Source organism: Piliocolobus tephrosceles, chromosome 7 (genome assembly GCF_002776525.5).
Source record: "Piliocolobus tephrosceles isolate RC106 chromosome 7, ASM277652v3, whole genome shotgun sequence".
Taxonomy (NCBI): domain Eukaryota; kingdom Metazoa; phylum Chordata; class Mammalia; order Primates; family Cercopithecidae; genus Piliocolobus; species Piliocolobus tephrosceles.
In genome coordinates, this window is record NC_045440.1 from 57,005,297 (window position 1) to 57,022,002 (window position 16,706).

A 16,706-nucleotide genomic window follows, 5' to 3' on the forward strand; every position below is an offset into this window, starting at 1 on the left:
AAAAAATATATATATAAATTGGACTTTACAAAAATGGAAAACTTTTGCTTTTTTTTGATACTGTTGAAACAATGAAAAGACCAGCCACAGACTGGGAGAAAATGTTTGCAAATCATTTATCTGATGAAGCATTCATATCTAGAATGCATAAGGAATTCTTAAAACTCAACAACAAAAAAATCAACCTAATACAAAATTAATCCCATACCAAATAGACAAAGGATCTGAACAGATATTTTACTAAAAATGTTTTATGAAGTTGGAAAATAAACATATAAAGGTTCTCAATATCATTTGTTATTGGGAAATGTAAATTAAAACAACAACTAGCTAAAACCACCTGAGACCAATATCAAAATAGCTTAAGAATGTGGGGCAACAGAAATTCTCACTCATTATTCATGGAAATAAAAAACTGGTACAGTCATTTTGGAAGACAGTATGAAAAGTTGTTATAAAGTTAATCATAGATTTGTATGACCTAGGCATCACACAGAATCTTTGCTACCTACAAAGATCACACACACACACACACACAATCCTTCATTCCTATTGTATGTAAAGGCCATAAACCCATAAAAGTTGGGAACTTTTTCGGAGAATTAACAGATTTCATAGCTTTTTCAGATGCAGGTATTATAAACCAAGGCAAATAAAATTACTTTCCAAGTGTATCACACTCCCAGGGCAACTAAATCTCAGATAGAACTTTATAGTCTTACTGACTTGAAAACTCAGACAATACAGTTTGGAGGGAAAACAGCACTTGGAAAGTAAAGGAGGAGGTGGGAATCCTGGAAAGCAGAGTGACTCAGAACAGGAGGCAAATTCTGTGTACAAACTTTGCCCGCATTTCCGACTCTTGTACCCATACAATGGGTAGACCCCAAGGGGCCAAATTTAGGCTAAAAGAATCTCTATATCAGAGGCTGGGCGAGGTGGCTCATGCCTGTAATCCCAAGCACTTTGGGAGGCCCAGGCAGGTGGATCACCTGAGGTCAGGAGTTCGAGACCAGCCTGGCCAACATGTTGAAACCCTGTCTCTACTAAAAATACAAAAATTAGCTGGGCATGGTGGCACGCACCTGTAATTGCAGCTACTCGGTAGGCTGAGGCAGGAAAATCACTTAAACCTGGGAGGCAGAGGTTGCAGTGAGCCAAGATAGCACCACTGCACTCCAGCCTGGGTGATGGAGCAAGACTCCGTCTCAAACCAAACAACAACAACAACAAACAGGAACATGTGAGCCATAGACAAGAGAAAAGGTGATCCGTGGGAAGACCCTGAGAAGAAGCAATGGCTGGGATCAGCAGAAAAGGATTTGAACATGATACTGAATGACATAAAAGTACGTGCTCACTGAATGAAGACATAGGAAATCCCAGTAGAGAAAGAGAAACGATAATAAAGAACCAAATAAAGATTATAGCACTTAATCCACCATCAGAATACATTTAAATAGATGGTCATCCAGAGTTATGGGAAATAATAACGCTAAAGTTTGCTTGCAAAGTATTGGGGTTGTCCGAGAAGTGCCATGGGGGTGTGTGTAGGTGGGGGTGGTAAATGGGTCCATTTGTGAAGAACAGGGTAGAGAAAAGGAATAGGGAAAAATTAGTGTGTTATGGGGCGCTCTCAATGGAGGAAAATAGTTGGTATTTTCGTCTACAAATGAAACAAGAGTCATGTGTGATAAGACGTAAAAAGCAGGGGAAGGCCGGGCATGGTGGCTCACACCTGTACTTTGGGAGGCAGAGGCGGACTAATCACCTGAGGTCAGGAGTTCGAGACCAGCCGGCCAACATGGCGAAACCCCATCTCTACTAAAAATACAAAAAATTAGCCAAGTGTGATGGCACTCACCTGTAATACCAGTTACTTGGGAGGCTGAGACAGGAGAATTGCTTGAACCCGGGAGGGGAAGGTTGCAGTGAGTGAGATCGCGCCACTGCACTCCAGCCTGGGCAACAGAGGGAGACTTCATCTCAAAAACACAAAAACAAAACAAACAAAAAATAAAAAGCAGGGGAAAAGGGACTGTAGTGATTAAAGAGACGAAAACATACAAAGGAACATAAAAGGGGAAGAAGTGGAATGATTAACAACTCTATTAAACTGAGAAAAATAAGGTAAACAAAAAAGAGAAACCTTAAAGTAATAAGCACAGAGTAAGAGAATAAAATCAGTCTTAACTATGACTGAACTGAATAAACTCATTAAAGACAAAGACTGTTAGATTAGGTGAAAAATTGAAAACCAATAGTAAACTATCACACACACAAAATTAAAGCAAACAAAGGGTGACCACATCACAAATAGATGGTGAGATTTTTTGAGTGTCAGTTTGGTGAAGTCAGACTAGAACGGCTACAGACATAAGGGATTCTCCTTTCAGTGGAGATGAAAGACTCCCAGCATGCAAATCCTGTGGCAGTACAGGTGAGACTCTACAGGGAATGGGTGATTTCCTGGCAATTCCAAGTCCCCAGATGGATCCAAGAACAACAGGAGCATTTGAAGTGAGCAATTGCCTCAGTAAAGATGGGAAGGAGGAACTGCCCAGAGGAGGGGGAGCCTCAAGCACCATCCGCCTTTTAGAGAGCGGGCTGAATTTCCCATAGTTAAGCTCTTCCAGAACGGCCAGAAAATGAATCCCATCCTCCACCCTCCTCCCTACCCAACCAGTCTTTCTGAAGCCAGAATAACTTGAGTTCCAAAGGCTAATAAATTCAGCAAAAAGGAAACTAGGTGCCGATTTCACATATTGATATGGAGTCAAAAGTTTAAACAAAGTATTAGCATAGAGAATCCAGTAATGTGTCAACAACAAGCAGATAGTTCCCGGAATGCCAACCTGTTTCAACAAAGATGAAAACACCAATAAACGAAAGTAGAAAAACCTACATGGACGCATCAACAGATGCTGAAAAGGCATTTCCTAGAAGTCGTCAGCCAAACTCGGTAATTCTTGCTATGATCAAGGCGACTGTCTGTTCTGCTCGGAGGGGGTTTCTTAACAGGAGGGGCCGGATGCAGGCGTCACAACAACGCCGCCCCAGGTTGCACATCTCCGCCGTCTGGGTTGTCCCAGAGCCGCAGGCCCCGCGCCATCTGCCTCCTCGGCGCGGAGCCCGCAGCCAGGTGCAGCGGAGACCCGCGCGCCCGAGGAAGCGGCGCCCCGGATGCCGGAGAAGGTTGGTGGGTACAGGCTGCCCCCGGGCCGGAGCGCCCACGCAGGGTGAGCTGCACACCGCAGAGAACTGCGGTGGGGGCGCCAGACCGCCTTGCTCCGCGCCCGAGCGGGGCGCCCCGGCCCAACCCCCCGCCGAGGGAGGAGGATCCAGGTGCCGCAGACTCTGAGCCCCTGGCCCGGCGTCCGCCGGGCAGGTCCTGGCATTCCTCTCTGGTAAGCTCCGTTATTTTGTGCGCAGTGTTTACAGAAGAAAAGGTACTTCAGGAAACGATGTTACAGGAGAAACGCCTAGATTGTCCCCAAACTATCAGAGAGTATCTTACAAAAAAAAAAAAAAAAAAAATCATTTCAGTTAACCTCAGGAATGAGACATCAATGCCTATCGCCATTATTAATATTTTTTGGAGGTTTTAGTAAATGTAGTAAAACAAGAATATGAAATAACTGACATGGACACTAGAAAAATGCTGTATTACTTTTGCTTTAAATTACTCCCCAAACTGGATTTTCCAACTCGAACTCCATAGCACCTTGTTCTGTGGTTCCATGTATGTCTCCAAAGGGTTAGCAGGGATCTTTTATTCCTGTGTGTGTGTGTGTGGGAGTGGGGGGTTGGGGGGGAGAGTAGGGAGAGTGCTGGGGAGAGCAGGGAGAGGGAGGGGGAGATAGGAACTTGATATGTCAACCCTAGCCACTTGTATGATTATCAAATAGCCATTGAAAACATTTATATTACATTAGCATCAATCGCTTTCAAAAATACTTATTCACTAGCAAATTATCAATAACTTAGATTTAACCAAGTTATTGGTAACTCCCTGTTTATAACCACATTTATCTTCTGCTTTCTGGAGATGTCCATATTGATTTGATTTTTGCTTCTCTGGGTTATTTGTAATTAAAAAAATACAAAGTATGCTTTCTGAGTCCTTACCTATCAGAACTGTGTCAGAACTCGTCTTTTGCTTCAACACCTGGTTGACAACTTCCACACCTGGTTCCACTGACTTCTTTCAGTGTTTCAAGTAAGTCTCATTCTCTTTCAAATTGTAGGTCTCTGGGAACTGTGTATTTTTTCTTTTTATCCGTCTAATTCAGAGCTTAACGAGCCTTTGAAGTACAAAGGAGGATTAGAATCTTCGATGGCTCCCTAGTTTTGGTCCATTGTAGGGAACGCATTTAGTGATGATGTACCTGTGAAGAGTACCCCTGTAGCATCTCCTCACGTTGATGCAGAAAACCAGAACAAAAGGAAGTTTAAGGATAACTATACACTCTTCAGGGTATAAAATATACTTTTCCACAGAATAGAGATGCCCCATGTCAAAATTATTTTATTAATTTCTAGTGTCAAATTTTGAAAAGGTTTTTTAAAAGTCTCCCAAGTATTAAAATGGCTAAGTCTTTCAGGGAAGCAAAGTTTGTCATTCTTCCAACAAATACTTGATTATCTGCCCTGTGCTTGGAACTAATGTGGATAGGGTTTTACCCTCAAGTTCTAGAAAATATATTATTCTGAGATGATTTAATCAACTGTATGTGGATAGGGCTTTGCCCTCAAGTACTAGAAAAAATATTATTCTGAGATGATCTAATCAATGCATGTGGATAGGGTTTTGCCCTCAAGTACTAGAAAATATATTATTCTGTTACCAACTGTAATATATGTTCAGAGGGAAAATAAATTACTGTTCAGTTAATGAGACCAGAAGGCTTTGTGGAAGAGAGAGAATTAAAAAAGGGGTGGAGGATGGATAATGGGTAAGATTTTGGCATGTGGAATTCCTGTGCAGGAGGAGAAATCCAGCATTCCAGGGATGGTGGACAACTGGAGGCAAAGGGACAGATAAGCACAGGCCCCAGTATAAGGAACAGTGAGTAACTGCTTAGGAAAATGATGGAAAAAGGCAGAGGAGGAAATGGGCAGGTGCTATTAAGGATGGAGAAACATTTTCAGGGTCACTGACTAACTCAATAAAGCTAGCATATAGGAATAAATATGGACATATCATATAAAAGAATTTATGACAAAATATAAAAGTTGCACTTTACCACTGCAAAAAAAAAATAATAATAATTTAACTGAGAAAGCTGGGGATGAGTTGAACTTACTGGCTGGAAGTTATTAGATAACATGGCCTTCAAGACACAGGGTTTATATTTGTTACAGTCACTGATCACCATTAATTCTGGGATGGGAAAAGCCGACAAAACTTAAAAATCTTTAAACAGGGCATCATGGCTTAGGTTATTAACTTCCTTACACAATGAACATTCCTAGGTCATGAGAATCTGTTTACAGGAACCTGCTTAAAAATATCAGGTGTGTGTGAATCCTAATAACAGATCAATTATTTTGAAACAGCAGTTTACTAACATTATTCCAGTAAGACTACTAGTTGCACTAGCAACACTTTGAAAGGAGCCTCAATAAATTATTAAAGTTCTCCAATGACAAATACAGTAAACCAAAAGTAATACCTTTCCAAAAATTATAATACCATAAAGCAGAAAACCTTATGTGAGGGGCCTTTACTCTTCCCACTCTCATTCCCTCAAAACCCTAAGATCTTGACGGAGGTGTTATTTTAAATGGACTATCTGCCTGTTTAAAAAAAAAAAGATTCAAATTTATAGAATTTTCCACTTGTGCATTTATAATACACATTGGTTTACATTTAAAGTATCTATCTATTGAGTAAAGCAAAGTTAGCCTGTTTACATAAAAAAAAATGTTCATTTTCATCTGCAATAATGGCAGCCAAAGACTACAGTAAAAAAGATATTCTGTGCACTCCTTCATGGATACACTCTCCATCAAGCACCATGCTCTTTTCCCATTCCTTTTCTCAAGCAGACAGAACCTGGGAATTTATGTGCTATGCTGTTAACAGTGCATCAGGGAGAAAAGTATTTTTGTTTCCTTTAAGGTAAAACTAGCTCCTCGAAAGAATGGCTGTGACATATTCTGCAAAAGGCAAAAGAGCACAAGTATTTTCCTTCTGTGAAGTCCTTGAACTATTTCATATGAATTTAAAACATATTTAGTGTTAATTCTAAGAACATAGAAATACTGCATTAATTTGCAGAAATTAAACAAGTGAAAAGAGGCGGGAATTGCCACACTGGAATTATGTTCATTTTCTTTACCCCTCTGGAAGTCGGAAAGTCAAAAAGGTAAGGGAAGAATTCTTCCTATTATACTCAAAGAGGTGCTATGAGATACATAACAAATTACTTCTACAGTTGGTTCCTGGAAAGGTATTAACCAAATTTTTAGAATTAATACCTGTCTCGGAAGCTGTATTGCTGACCATTTAGCAGATGAGTGTTAGCTGAAATATGTGTGTGATAGCCATTTTGGCCCACACAAATTGTCAAGAGAGCTTTCTTCAGCAAAATTTTAGGCAAATAGCCCAAAGCTAAAATTATTCTGAAAAACACATAAAAATATTCTGAAAGAACAATTTTAGTACTGACAAACAGTAAGTATTAAATAAATGCTAAATGCCAATTTTATCTCACAGAAACAAGCAACTAATATCCTTTTTTGAATTCTAAACTCACCTGGATTAAAGTGTTGATGCATCATCTTTTGACTTTTTTTATTTACAATTTCTATCCTTCCTCTAAAGATACAAAAGTTTTAAAACAAACCAAAAACCTAGCTTTTACATTTCATTTCAACAATATTGTCCTAGAGCCAGCTATTAGAATATTAATCAAAGGAGAAAATATTTATAATTTGAAGAAAAAATGCAATAGCAAATAGAAAAGTATCATCTATTAAAATTTCAGGAAGATCTACATTATCTAAAGCCATTCTATAATTTTATTCATATATTTTGTGGAATTCACATATCTTATTCTTACAGCAAACATAACACTGTAGGCCACAAGAAGCTGCAGTACTATTGTTTAATTAGCAGCAAATTAATATTTTAAATCCGGTATATGGACAATAAATAGCCTGCTTCTTTGGATGTGAATGTTTAAAATGTAGTATCACTGCAGCTTCATAATGTGATTGCTATTTTACAGAGCTTATACACACACAAAAAATATGATCTTTGTCTATATTTTATACAAATACAACAGTAGTTTGTGAATACATTTTAAGTACATGATATACATGATAAGCCACTTGATTTCCCAATATTACAGAATAGCAATTTTAAATGCAATAAAAATATACAAAATTCGGCCTGGAATGCAGATTTTTTCTTTTCTATTTTGACTCAAAACTTTATCATTAGAACATTTTTAGAGTACTAGTCCAAATACTTTTTCATTAGCTAAAAATACAATTTCAGCAGTCCAGCTTATGTTCAGGTATGATGCAATCCGTTTCCTAATGGATTCCCAGTTTTTGTTAAATTCAAAGGGCTGTTAGTAACATACAGCATGTTCTTCACTCCACACCCTATTACAAAGCCCACTTTCCATTCTGAGTTACAGTCACCTTGTGGACAAAAGCTGGGTTTGTTCTGGTAACATTTGCATGTCCGAGATCTCCTTTTGCAAGTGCACATGAATACATTGTGGTGGTGTAAAAGTTTGTTAATGACAAATTAAGTCACAGTATAAAAATATATTGTACACTTTTACACCTAATGTAGTCCTTTTTCTATGGATAAAAAAATACGACTGAATGAGACAGAGAAGTTTGTAGCACCATGAAGAGTTGTAGCCCAAGTTACATTAGCAGCATGATCCAACATAATATTGAAGGAGTGTTTCTGAGAAGATAAACATTCATTCTGGTTCATCTGTACCACTGAAGCTTATACAATGAAGTGTTTTATACATTAGCAATAGTTCTGTGTCACTTCTAGGCTAGATAACATCAAAAGACACTGCCTTCCATCCTCAGAGGGTTCACAACATCATAGAAAGGGCCTAAGTGCAATCTGAGTGTGCCTTCACCAATGCTGGTCACATGATCTTCTTTTCTATGATCCCAAAGGAGCTCCCTATGGGTTTTTAGCACAAAACTGCACAACTTATGTAGATCTATGTGATCACAACAGAATATCTGTGTTGTAGACATGGCTGCTGACACAGTGTGAGAAAAACAAGGCAAGTTCAACTTAGGCACACATTTACCAGAACTAACAGCCAGCCATTGCTAATGACGAATACTAAACATTGAAAAGATCTCCTCCAGTGTCACATGGATCTCAGTAGGCTAGAAGCAACTTGGGTGAACTGGTATTTTTCAACTTACGTACTGGGAAGACAGTGTGCTTTGAGACACGTAAACCTTGTAAAAAAATAAACCATTGTAAAACCTTATGAAAAGACACACACTGATTCTGTGCAATATAGCAAATTGATAAGAAAACACTGTAAAAATGTACCTGTTTAAAATACCATCTACCATTTTTGTACACAAAGCATTATATATCAAAGGCCTACATATATATCATCTAATGGCACTTGAAATGAATTATAATAAGTCTTAAAAGGCATAACCTATAAGAAAGTTTCTGTAAAGGTTTAGATTCATTTTGAAAGTGCTATATCTTGTAATATGTGTAGTATAGAGGTTGACCAAGCTCTATTTTTTAAAAAAATATTGGCCTATAATATGTGTATTGCTCACTAGATGAACGATCCTGAAAATATGTACTCTTTAACATTCATTATTAGCTTAATAAAGCAATCAGCTCTGGCTCATGTTTCAGTCAGTATATGGTTTTTAAAAACCGCTACTGTCCAAATTAACACAATATATCACTATATTCCACAAATGACTAAGAAAAATAAAGCACAAGCAACAAATAGGCAAAAATACACAGCTTGAAAGAAACACTAAATGAAATAAAAAAGCTGCACACAGAGTGATGCATAATCAGCCAGGACAACTGAAGTTTTAAAAAACTGAACTTGGTAATAGGATTTTAAAATGAAAGTTTTAACAGTGATCGATAACTATAAAGGTACTTGTATACATCAATGGATAGCATTGCTTACAGTGCCAAGATCCTTCCACACTCACATTTCCATGTTTGGTGACCTAATTTGTACACACATGTGGAAGTGAAACTGAATGAGGTTCAATATCTTGTCTGAGGTCCAAATTCTAAACTACTTTTATTTAATGTTAATCCCTTTTTTTTTTTTTTTTTTTTTTTTTAACCAAGCTAAGGCACTACCAGAAATTTCAAGGATAATGATTCTGGCCACTGGAGAATGAAAACAGCATTGGCAATACTTATTTTTAATCATATCTAGTTGACATAGAAACAAACAATCTTTTTCTAGGGGAAAAAAAAAGCCAATTCTGTGTTACATCCTTGTTAGAACGTTGTGCAATTCAAATAAGTGAGTCTGCCTCATCTTTAATAGAAATTCTCTCAAAAAGTGTTTAGTGACCAATACAGTCAATTTTTAAAACAAATTAGCTGAATTCCCTCTTACTCTGAAGTGTTATTTCAAGTCTGTGGGGGCAGGAACAGGCAAAGAGGTGTACATATGAAAATTAAGACTCCACAATTTTAACACTGGTGCCCTGAAAGATGTGCCTCCATGTATTTGAATTTCATGCAGGGCAAGATTTAAGAGTGTGTGTGTGTGTGTGTGTGTGTGTGTATATTTATGTATATACACACACACAGATACACACATATATGGCGCTATTCCCCATTTCCAAAATGCTTTACTTAATAAATCCTGGTACTCCCTTTTTAAAATTAGCAGTGAATACAGCCTACTAAGGCCAATGTCTCAATTCACTAATTTGATGCCTTCTTAAGTAAATTTTAAACAGAGTAAAGTAGTGCTTCCACACTTGCTATTTGTGATTTCTGTTTAAAAATAGGTTTTCTATTTGTGCTCTGTCACCAATTTTTTTCCTTTTATATGGTGATTAAAGCAATATTGAACACTAATCATTCAACTAAAGATTTAGGTAAGCAATCTGTTTCATAGAAACTAAAGGAAGCAGTAATGAAGCAGAGCGAAAAGCCTACTTTCAGAACAAATATTCTCCTAACCAAAAGCTAGGAGCAGTTTGAAAAATTTAAAAACGTACTTCCTTATTAACATATATAATTTTAATGCCTTTGGAACACACTTTTTTAATAAATGTAATTTTTCATAATAAAATTTAAATACATAAGTATAAAAACTACTGCTCCTAGGATTAAAAAAATATAGGAGCATGATAAAATATCAGGAGCCAAAGCTCCTTCAGAGAGCAACTTTGATTCTATGAAGTGCGATATGTGTGTGTGTGTGTGTATTTTATATATATATATATTGAAGCCCCCATTTACATTATTACAATTTACATTTCTCCACAAATTATACTACTCCCAAATATTTTAAATAACGTATTATATTCAGTAATCTGCACTCATTTTTAGAAATTCTTGGTAAACATTGCAATCTGCAGTGATAACTGGCCCTACAAAAAGGAAAGAAGTTTCCATATAGGGCTAATGAGTGCTCAGAAATATTTTTCTTTCTTTTTCTTTTTTTAAAGAGATATATACTCTTCTAAAAACCTCCCACCCTTGCCCCCGTCCCCAACGGAGAGGGTCCCAAAATAAGGTGTTAACAAGTGCTTAATAGATATGTTTCTTAGGTTAATGTCCCAACTGACCCTTAGAAAAATATATTAATTAGACCTTTAAGAGGATTATGTTGGTTGTCTAAGGTGAGAAAAAGCCTATAATTATTCAGTGAATATAATATATTCTCGATTGTTACTTTCATGTTAACCAAGATAGGCTTGTTTTACTTTACTGTGTTCCCCTCTACAAACTCAACTTATTTGCAACACTCCTATCATTTCCCAGAGAAGCATGAAAGTGGGATTTTACTGTATATATTTCTAGTCACTTAAAACTTTGTGGTAGTTCCTCAGGTAGTTTTCTAATGCATTTAACTTCAAATTCTCCATCCAAAAAATTGCAAGGAAAGATGGATTCACGTTGAATCAGAAAGATAACATGGGGGTAGGACTGTTGTTTTTGTTTTCTGCTTTTGGTTCTTAAGGGAAAGAAAAACGTATCAAATTCAACAAGAAATGATATAAGCAATATGCTTTCACTTTACTTCTAAAAAGTCCAGTTTTTAACTGTGGCTACAGGGGCCATGATCCCTAGACAAGTTCCCAAATGTAACTATGTTCTTCACATCTATCTTCTTGCTTAGAAGTCTGTCACCCACAGAGGCTGAGTCAGTCCACTCTGGGATAAACACACCTCATGGCTGCAGTTCCACAATGGCTCTAGATTATGGACTAACCATGGACCAACAATCAAAATAAATTGCTGGCTGTACTTGACCCACCCCTTGGATGTGAAAGGTGGAAAAGACTAAAGAGATCTACCTATGTATTGACTCTGAAGACCCCAATGCCATACACTATTACTATTATTAAATGAAAAGGTAGCATGTTAAGAAGGATGAAACATGACAAAATATCCTGTGTACTAATTTAGGGCCAACTATTAAGTGGCACGAAATGCCATGTCACCTAACAAAGAGTCTCTTTTTGCTATAAATACTGATGCTTTGTATTTAGGGTTTATTTTTCTTAAAGGCTCATAATAAAGATGGCAAATATTTTAGCCAGACAATAGCGAGTCTTCAGAATATACTGATCTGAAATTATGGTGTATCTAACAAACATCTGTTTTCTTCCTAAACTGGACTCTTAATTCATTTGAAGTACTTGATTATTAATCCATTTAGATGCTAGTAAAAAAATTTAAACCCTTTAGTTATTCACAAACATTTTATACAATTTACATTCTACTGCTAAACTTTTAATGAGCCAGATGTCAAAAGGTAGAGCCATTGTTATTAGACAAAAATGAAAATTTTAAGATCTAAAAGTAATTTGAAAATGGGATTTATAAAGGTTTACTACTAATAATGGCTTTCCTATATGGGAAAAAAAAAAAAAAAAAAAAAAAAAACCAACCTCTTAAAATGTGACAATTGGCAGTGAATCAGGACAAAATACCCAGGTAAACATAACTGAACACAAATGGTTCCAAAGCTCGTTTTAAAAGCTAGTTTCTATTTTATACTGGCTTAATGAGAATTTGTATTATACAAAAGCAGAAATTTTTATACTGTTTTAAAGTAGGCACTAAAATAAAAATGGTCATCTAGGGCACAGCTACACATACATTTCTGTAATAAATCCATGTCCCAGAATCCTACTGAAAAGCTTGATGGAAACGTGGGAGGGTGGTACTTGTGCTTAAACTGCTGGTGAAAGCTGCTGACAGTGAGTGCAGAGACCCAAGCCCTATAGTGTTTGCAGGATCCTGAAGATCCTGTGTTTGTTGGGGGAGCTGGGAAACAGAAGAATGTGCTTCTTCCTGGGAATAGCTCATTCCAAGGCTCCCCACTGATAGAGGATTATAGGGAGGACCATTTAAAGGTATGAAATTAAACAACTGAGAAAAATCCAATGCTGGTGTGTTTAGGGGGTCACTGATGGAGATAGAGCTTTTGGATAGGGAGAGGTCCCCTGCACCATCATCTAGGGACCCAATCTGAGGATCCAACCCTAGCTTAGATGATGACGATGCTTGAGAATCCTGGGATGAAGAGGGCACGCCACTTTGTAACTCCATCAGGTAACTCTCAATTTCCCCCTTTAATGGCTGTTCTTTTTCAGGAATAGAAATTGCATATGAGGTAGAACTGAACGGATATTTGAAAGAAAGGTGGTGAGAGGGATGAACAGTGTCCATATCTATTGGGCATGTCATTCCCAAAGGTAAAGTTGTGATCATTTGGTGGGCAGACCCCGAGCTCTGCATGGACTGAAATGGAGTGTTGTAGAGGTTTAACTGCAAAGTGTTTGTGAATGGCTTTGATAACAGTTCACTGGAAGGTAAGGACATCACCGGAAGGAGCTCGTCTTTTATAGGCACAGACACATTGCAGGTAAATGGGTCAAGGAAATCCACTGGTTCTGTTTTGACCTTCAGAAGCTCTTGATTGTGACTCTTCTTCATATGTCGAGTCAGGTGATCCTTTCGCCCAAATCTCTGTGCACAATACTGACAGAGGAAGTCCTTTCTTCCAGTGTGCACCACCATGTGTCTCCGGACATCCTTTCGGGTGTAGAACCGGCGATCACAATGTTCGCACTGGTGCTTTTTTTCTTTAACCCCACCAGACGACTTGCCTGCATGAGATTTAAGGTGCTCCAGAAGCACTCCCGTGCTTTCAAAAGTTTGCAAACATACCTTACAGGTGAGGTCACCACTCGTTGCGGCATGCAAGGCCAAGTGACGTTTAAATCCAAGCTTGGTATTGTAGTTCTTGCCACATTCTTCGCACTTAAACGTCTCTTTGTTAGGGTCATGCGTATGTAGGTGATTCTTCAGATGATCTTTCCGGTGAAACATTTTCTCACAATAATTACACTTGTGGGTTTTCTCAGGAGAATGAGTAGCCATGTGCCTTTAAACACAGATATAATCTATAAGTAGTTATCATGACAAAAATGCCATGTATTCACTTTTCAAATGGAAGCTAAACTGCTATGCTAACAACAGAATTCCCTTAGTAATGGAAACTGTTTAACTTAATATATACCACAAGGATAGTTAATATACCTAATTACTGCAAAACTTGAGCCATTTAAGTTGCCACTTTAGTTTTTTGCTGGTTTCCAGCTATCATTACAAAAGCAAATGAGCAAGACTGAATATACTCACGTAAACGTCCTTATCCTTTTCTTGTTGTAATTTCTTTCTACAAATGGAAATTCTACCCATTAAGCATTTCATTTTAAAAAGTTCAAAGACACTAACACATAAAAGTATGTGATTTAGAATACTAAAAACTAACCAATGTCTAATCTACTTAACATTTCCTCTCTGCAAATTAGCTGAAAAATGTGTATACAAATACATACGTTTACAATGGCTTCAAACAGCCAACATAAGAGAAAATATAATCTGAAAGACAAATAGAGTTTAATACCTTTGTAATTTGTACTTAGAAACAAAGGCCTTGGTGCAGTCTTGTTGTATGCACTTGTAGGGCCTCTCTCCTGTGTGAGAGTAGGAGTGAACCTTTAATTTCTCAACACTGTTAAAGGCCTTGTCACACAGTTGGCAAGGAAAGTTTTTTCTTGGTTTGGTTTCACCACGCTTACGTTTCCCTGAAGGGACTTTCTGGGTATCTCTTACTTCTGACAAATCACCAGGAATGACAGTGGCCATCGCAGCCTAAACCAGGCCTTCTTGTTGGACACTTGGGAACTGCCCAACTCCACTAAATGATATAGCTTTAGGTGGCTTCTCAAGTTTCATGTGGTCGTAAAAGAAAGCAAAAAGGGACTGGAAAAAAAAATAAGAAACAACTAGTTTGTAACTAAACTCAATTTTTAAAAATTTTATTTGCTATGTGATGCTTTTGAATTAAAAAAGAAACCAATAAAATGGATTCAGCTGGTCTAATGTAATATCATTACATTACATTAGAAACCCCATAGGTTTCTTTATATTTGTCAAAATACATAGAAATGCATTGCTCAGAATGAACAGTTCATACATACCCTGAAATTCCACTTGACACATGTTTTACTTAGGCATAGCAGTAGTAATTTCAGGAACTCTCATGAAGCATCAAAACATGACTCTAAAAAGTGGCATTATTAAGCTTCAATTTTTACAAAGGATGAGAGAACATAAATCTGACTAAAAATGTTTCAGCAAATATTTCAGTCTCTAAAAATCGGTTCGATTTGTGCATGTCAGCTCTAGTCAGACTGCATTATAGGAAAACAGAGATAAGCAACTGCAAACTCTTTTAGGCACCTTGTGAACCATCAAGTCTGTGGAAGAGGTACTTCACGCAGCGCAGAGACACTAGAGGCCTGAAAGAGTTGAATGCACCACCCAAAGTGATGCATTATACCAGTGTCGTCATACTCTGAGGGATTCCTGAGTCAAGAGTAGAAATGATTCATCTTCCCAACAAATACTAATTCTTCAAATAGTAAAACCTTTTGATGTTTTATTAGGTGAAGCGTATGGCTCTTTGTCATTTTGGGAGAAAGACATGGTTAATGTAATTTTCCTCATTGTTTTTCACATCACAAAAATTTTAGGCACACTGAGGTTAGTAGGTAAATGAGTCAGCAGGCATCCCCGAGAGCTGAGGGCATTGGCCTTTGGACACACCTGCACCCTGTGCAGCAGACCTGTGTGGACTTCTGACATGGCACACAACACATCATCAAAGAGGTGTTTAAGGTTGGCAAAAAGGTGTGTCAGAGTTTCAATTTGTTATTGGTGCTGCAAAAAAGAATGAAATGTACATATTGTACAGCAAGGAGTATATCTTTTTAAACATAAAATTTAAAAATCAATTAAAACCTTTAAAAATTCATTGACAAAACATAGTAAATATTATTGACTGTTTCTAGGGTAAGAAAACCAACTCCTCAAAGATCCAATTGTTCAACGTTTGTAAAGGCTAATTGAGTGATGTACTTTTTTTCTTTTAAGACAGAGTCTCACTCTGTCACCCAGGCTGGAGTGCAGTGGGGCAAGCATGGCTCAATGCAGCTTTGACTTCCCCGGGCTCAAGCTATCTTCAAGTGCCTCAGCCTCCCGAGTAGCTGGGACTACAGGTACATGCCATTATGCCTGGCTAATTATTTTTTATTTTTTGTAGACACAGGGTCTCACTGTGTTGCCCAGGCTCGTCTTGAACTCCACGGCTCAAGCAGTCCTCCAGTCTCAGCCTCCCAACATGCTGGGATTATAGGCGTGAGCCACCACACCTGGCCTGTGATGTACTTTTAAGAGACCACAGAAATAATACCTGCAACCTCTTTTAAAAATATCTGATTTTTAAATTGAAAACTTGAATATGACTAAATGACTGTTATTAACTATTAATCAATTGATTTTTTCACCCTGCTACATGTTTAAAAAAAGAAAACCAACTTCCTTATATCACCTTGTTTTGGCACCAGACTGACACTGACACTTCCTGTCCCAAGCTACTACCAAGCTACTATTAGACTGACTTTCACGGATTCCAGTTATACTTTCACAGGAGCTCTAACTATCTACATTTTTGTAAAATTAACTGTATGTTACAATAGGTCTTACTGTATTTTAATGTAAAGGCTGTTTCTAAACAGGCAAAATACAGCAATTATCCACTTGCTTGATTAAAATGGTAAGGCATATGGGTAAGTTCATCAGTACTTGCTTCAAGTGTCTTTCTTCATTGGCTAGATAAAGGCAAGGCCTTTGTGCTACTCAAATGGTCTAAAAATCCGCCTTGCTGTTTAAAAGTGACATTAACACAATGCAACTGACATTACCAATGGTAACATACGTTCTTTTTGTTTTAGATTTTCTGGATCTCAAGGACTTCTTGCTCTTTTTCTGTTATATTCTCATTCAAAAGCTAGGTCCTCTGCCTCCCTCGGAAATATCTAAACAGCTATTCTGCTGTGACCAGTAATGACACTATAAACTGGCATAAAGCATTCTACCAAGGCAGGAA

The 16,706-nt window shown here is 37.6% G+C and overlaps 1 protein-coding gene across 4 annotated transcripts in view; it reads right to left on the minus strand.

Moving 5' to 3' along the window:
* Nucleotides 1-7,008: 7,008 nt before the first annotated feature.
* The window catches only part of PLAG1 (PLAG1 zinc finger), a 50,850-nt gene continuing 41,152 nt past the window's right edge, over nt 7,009-16,706 (minus strand). For 2 of the 4 annotated variants that reach the window (XM_023190178.2, XM_023190177.3), the window contains 2 exons: nt 14,160-14,518; nt 7,009-13,634 (listed from right to left, as the gene is read on the minus strand). In XM_023190178.2, coding sequence (XP_023045946.1) covers nt 12,374-13,634; nt 14,160-14,401 — 1,503 coding nt within the window. In that variant the 5' untranslated portion in view covers nt 14,402-14,518 and the 3' untranslated portion in view covers nt 7,009-12,373. The remainder of the gene's footprint in view (nt 13,635-14,159; nt 14,519-16,706) is intronic. The other 2 variants (XM_023190179.2, XM_023190180.2) reach the window with 2 other exon arrangements.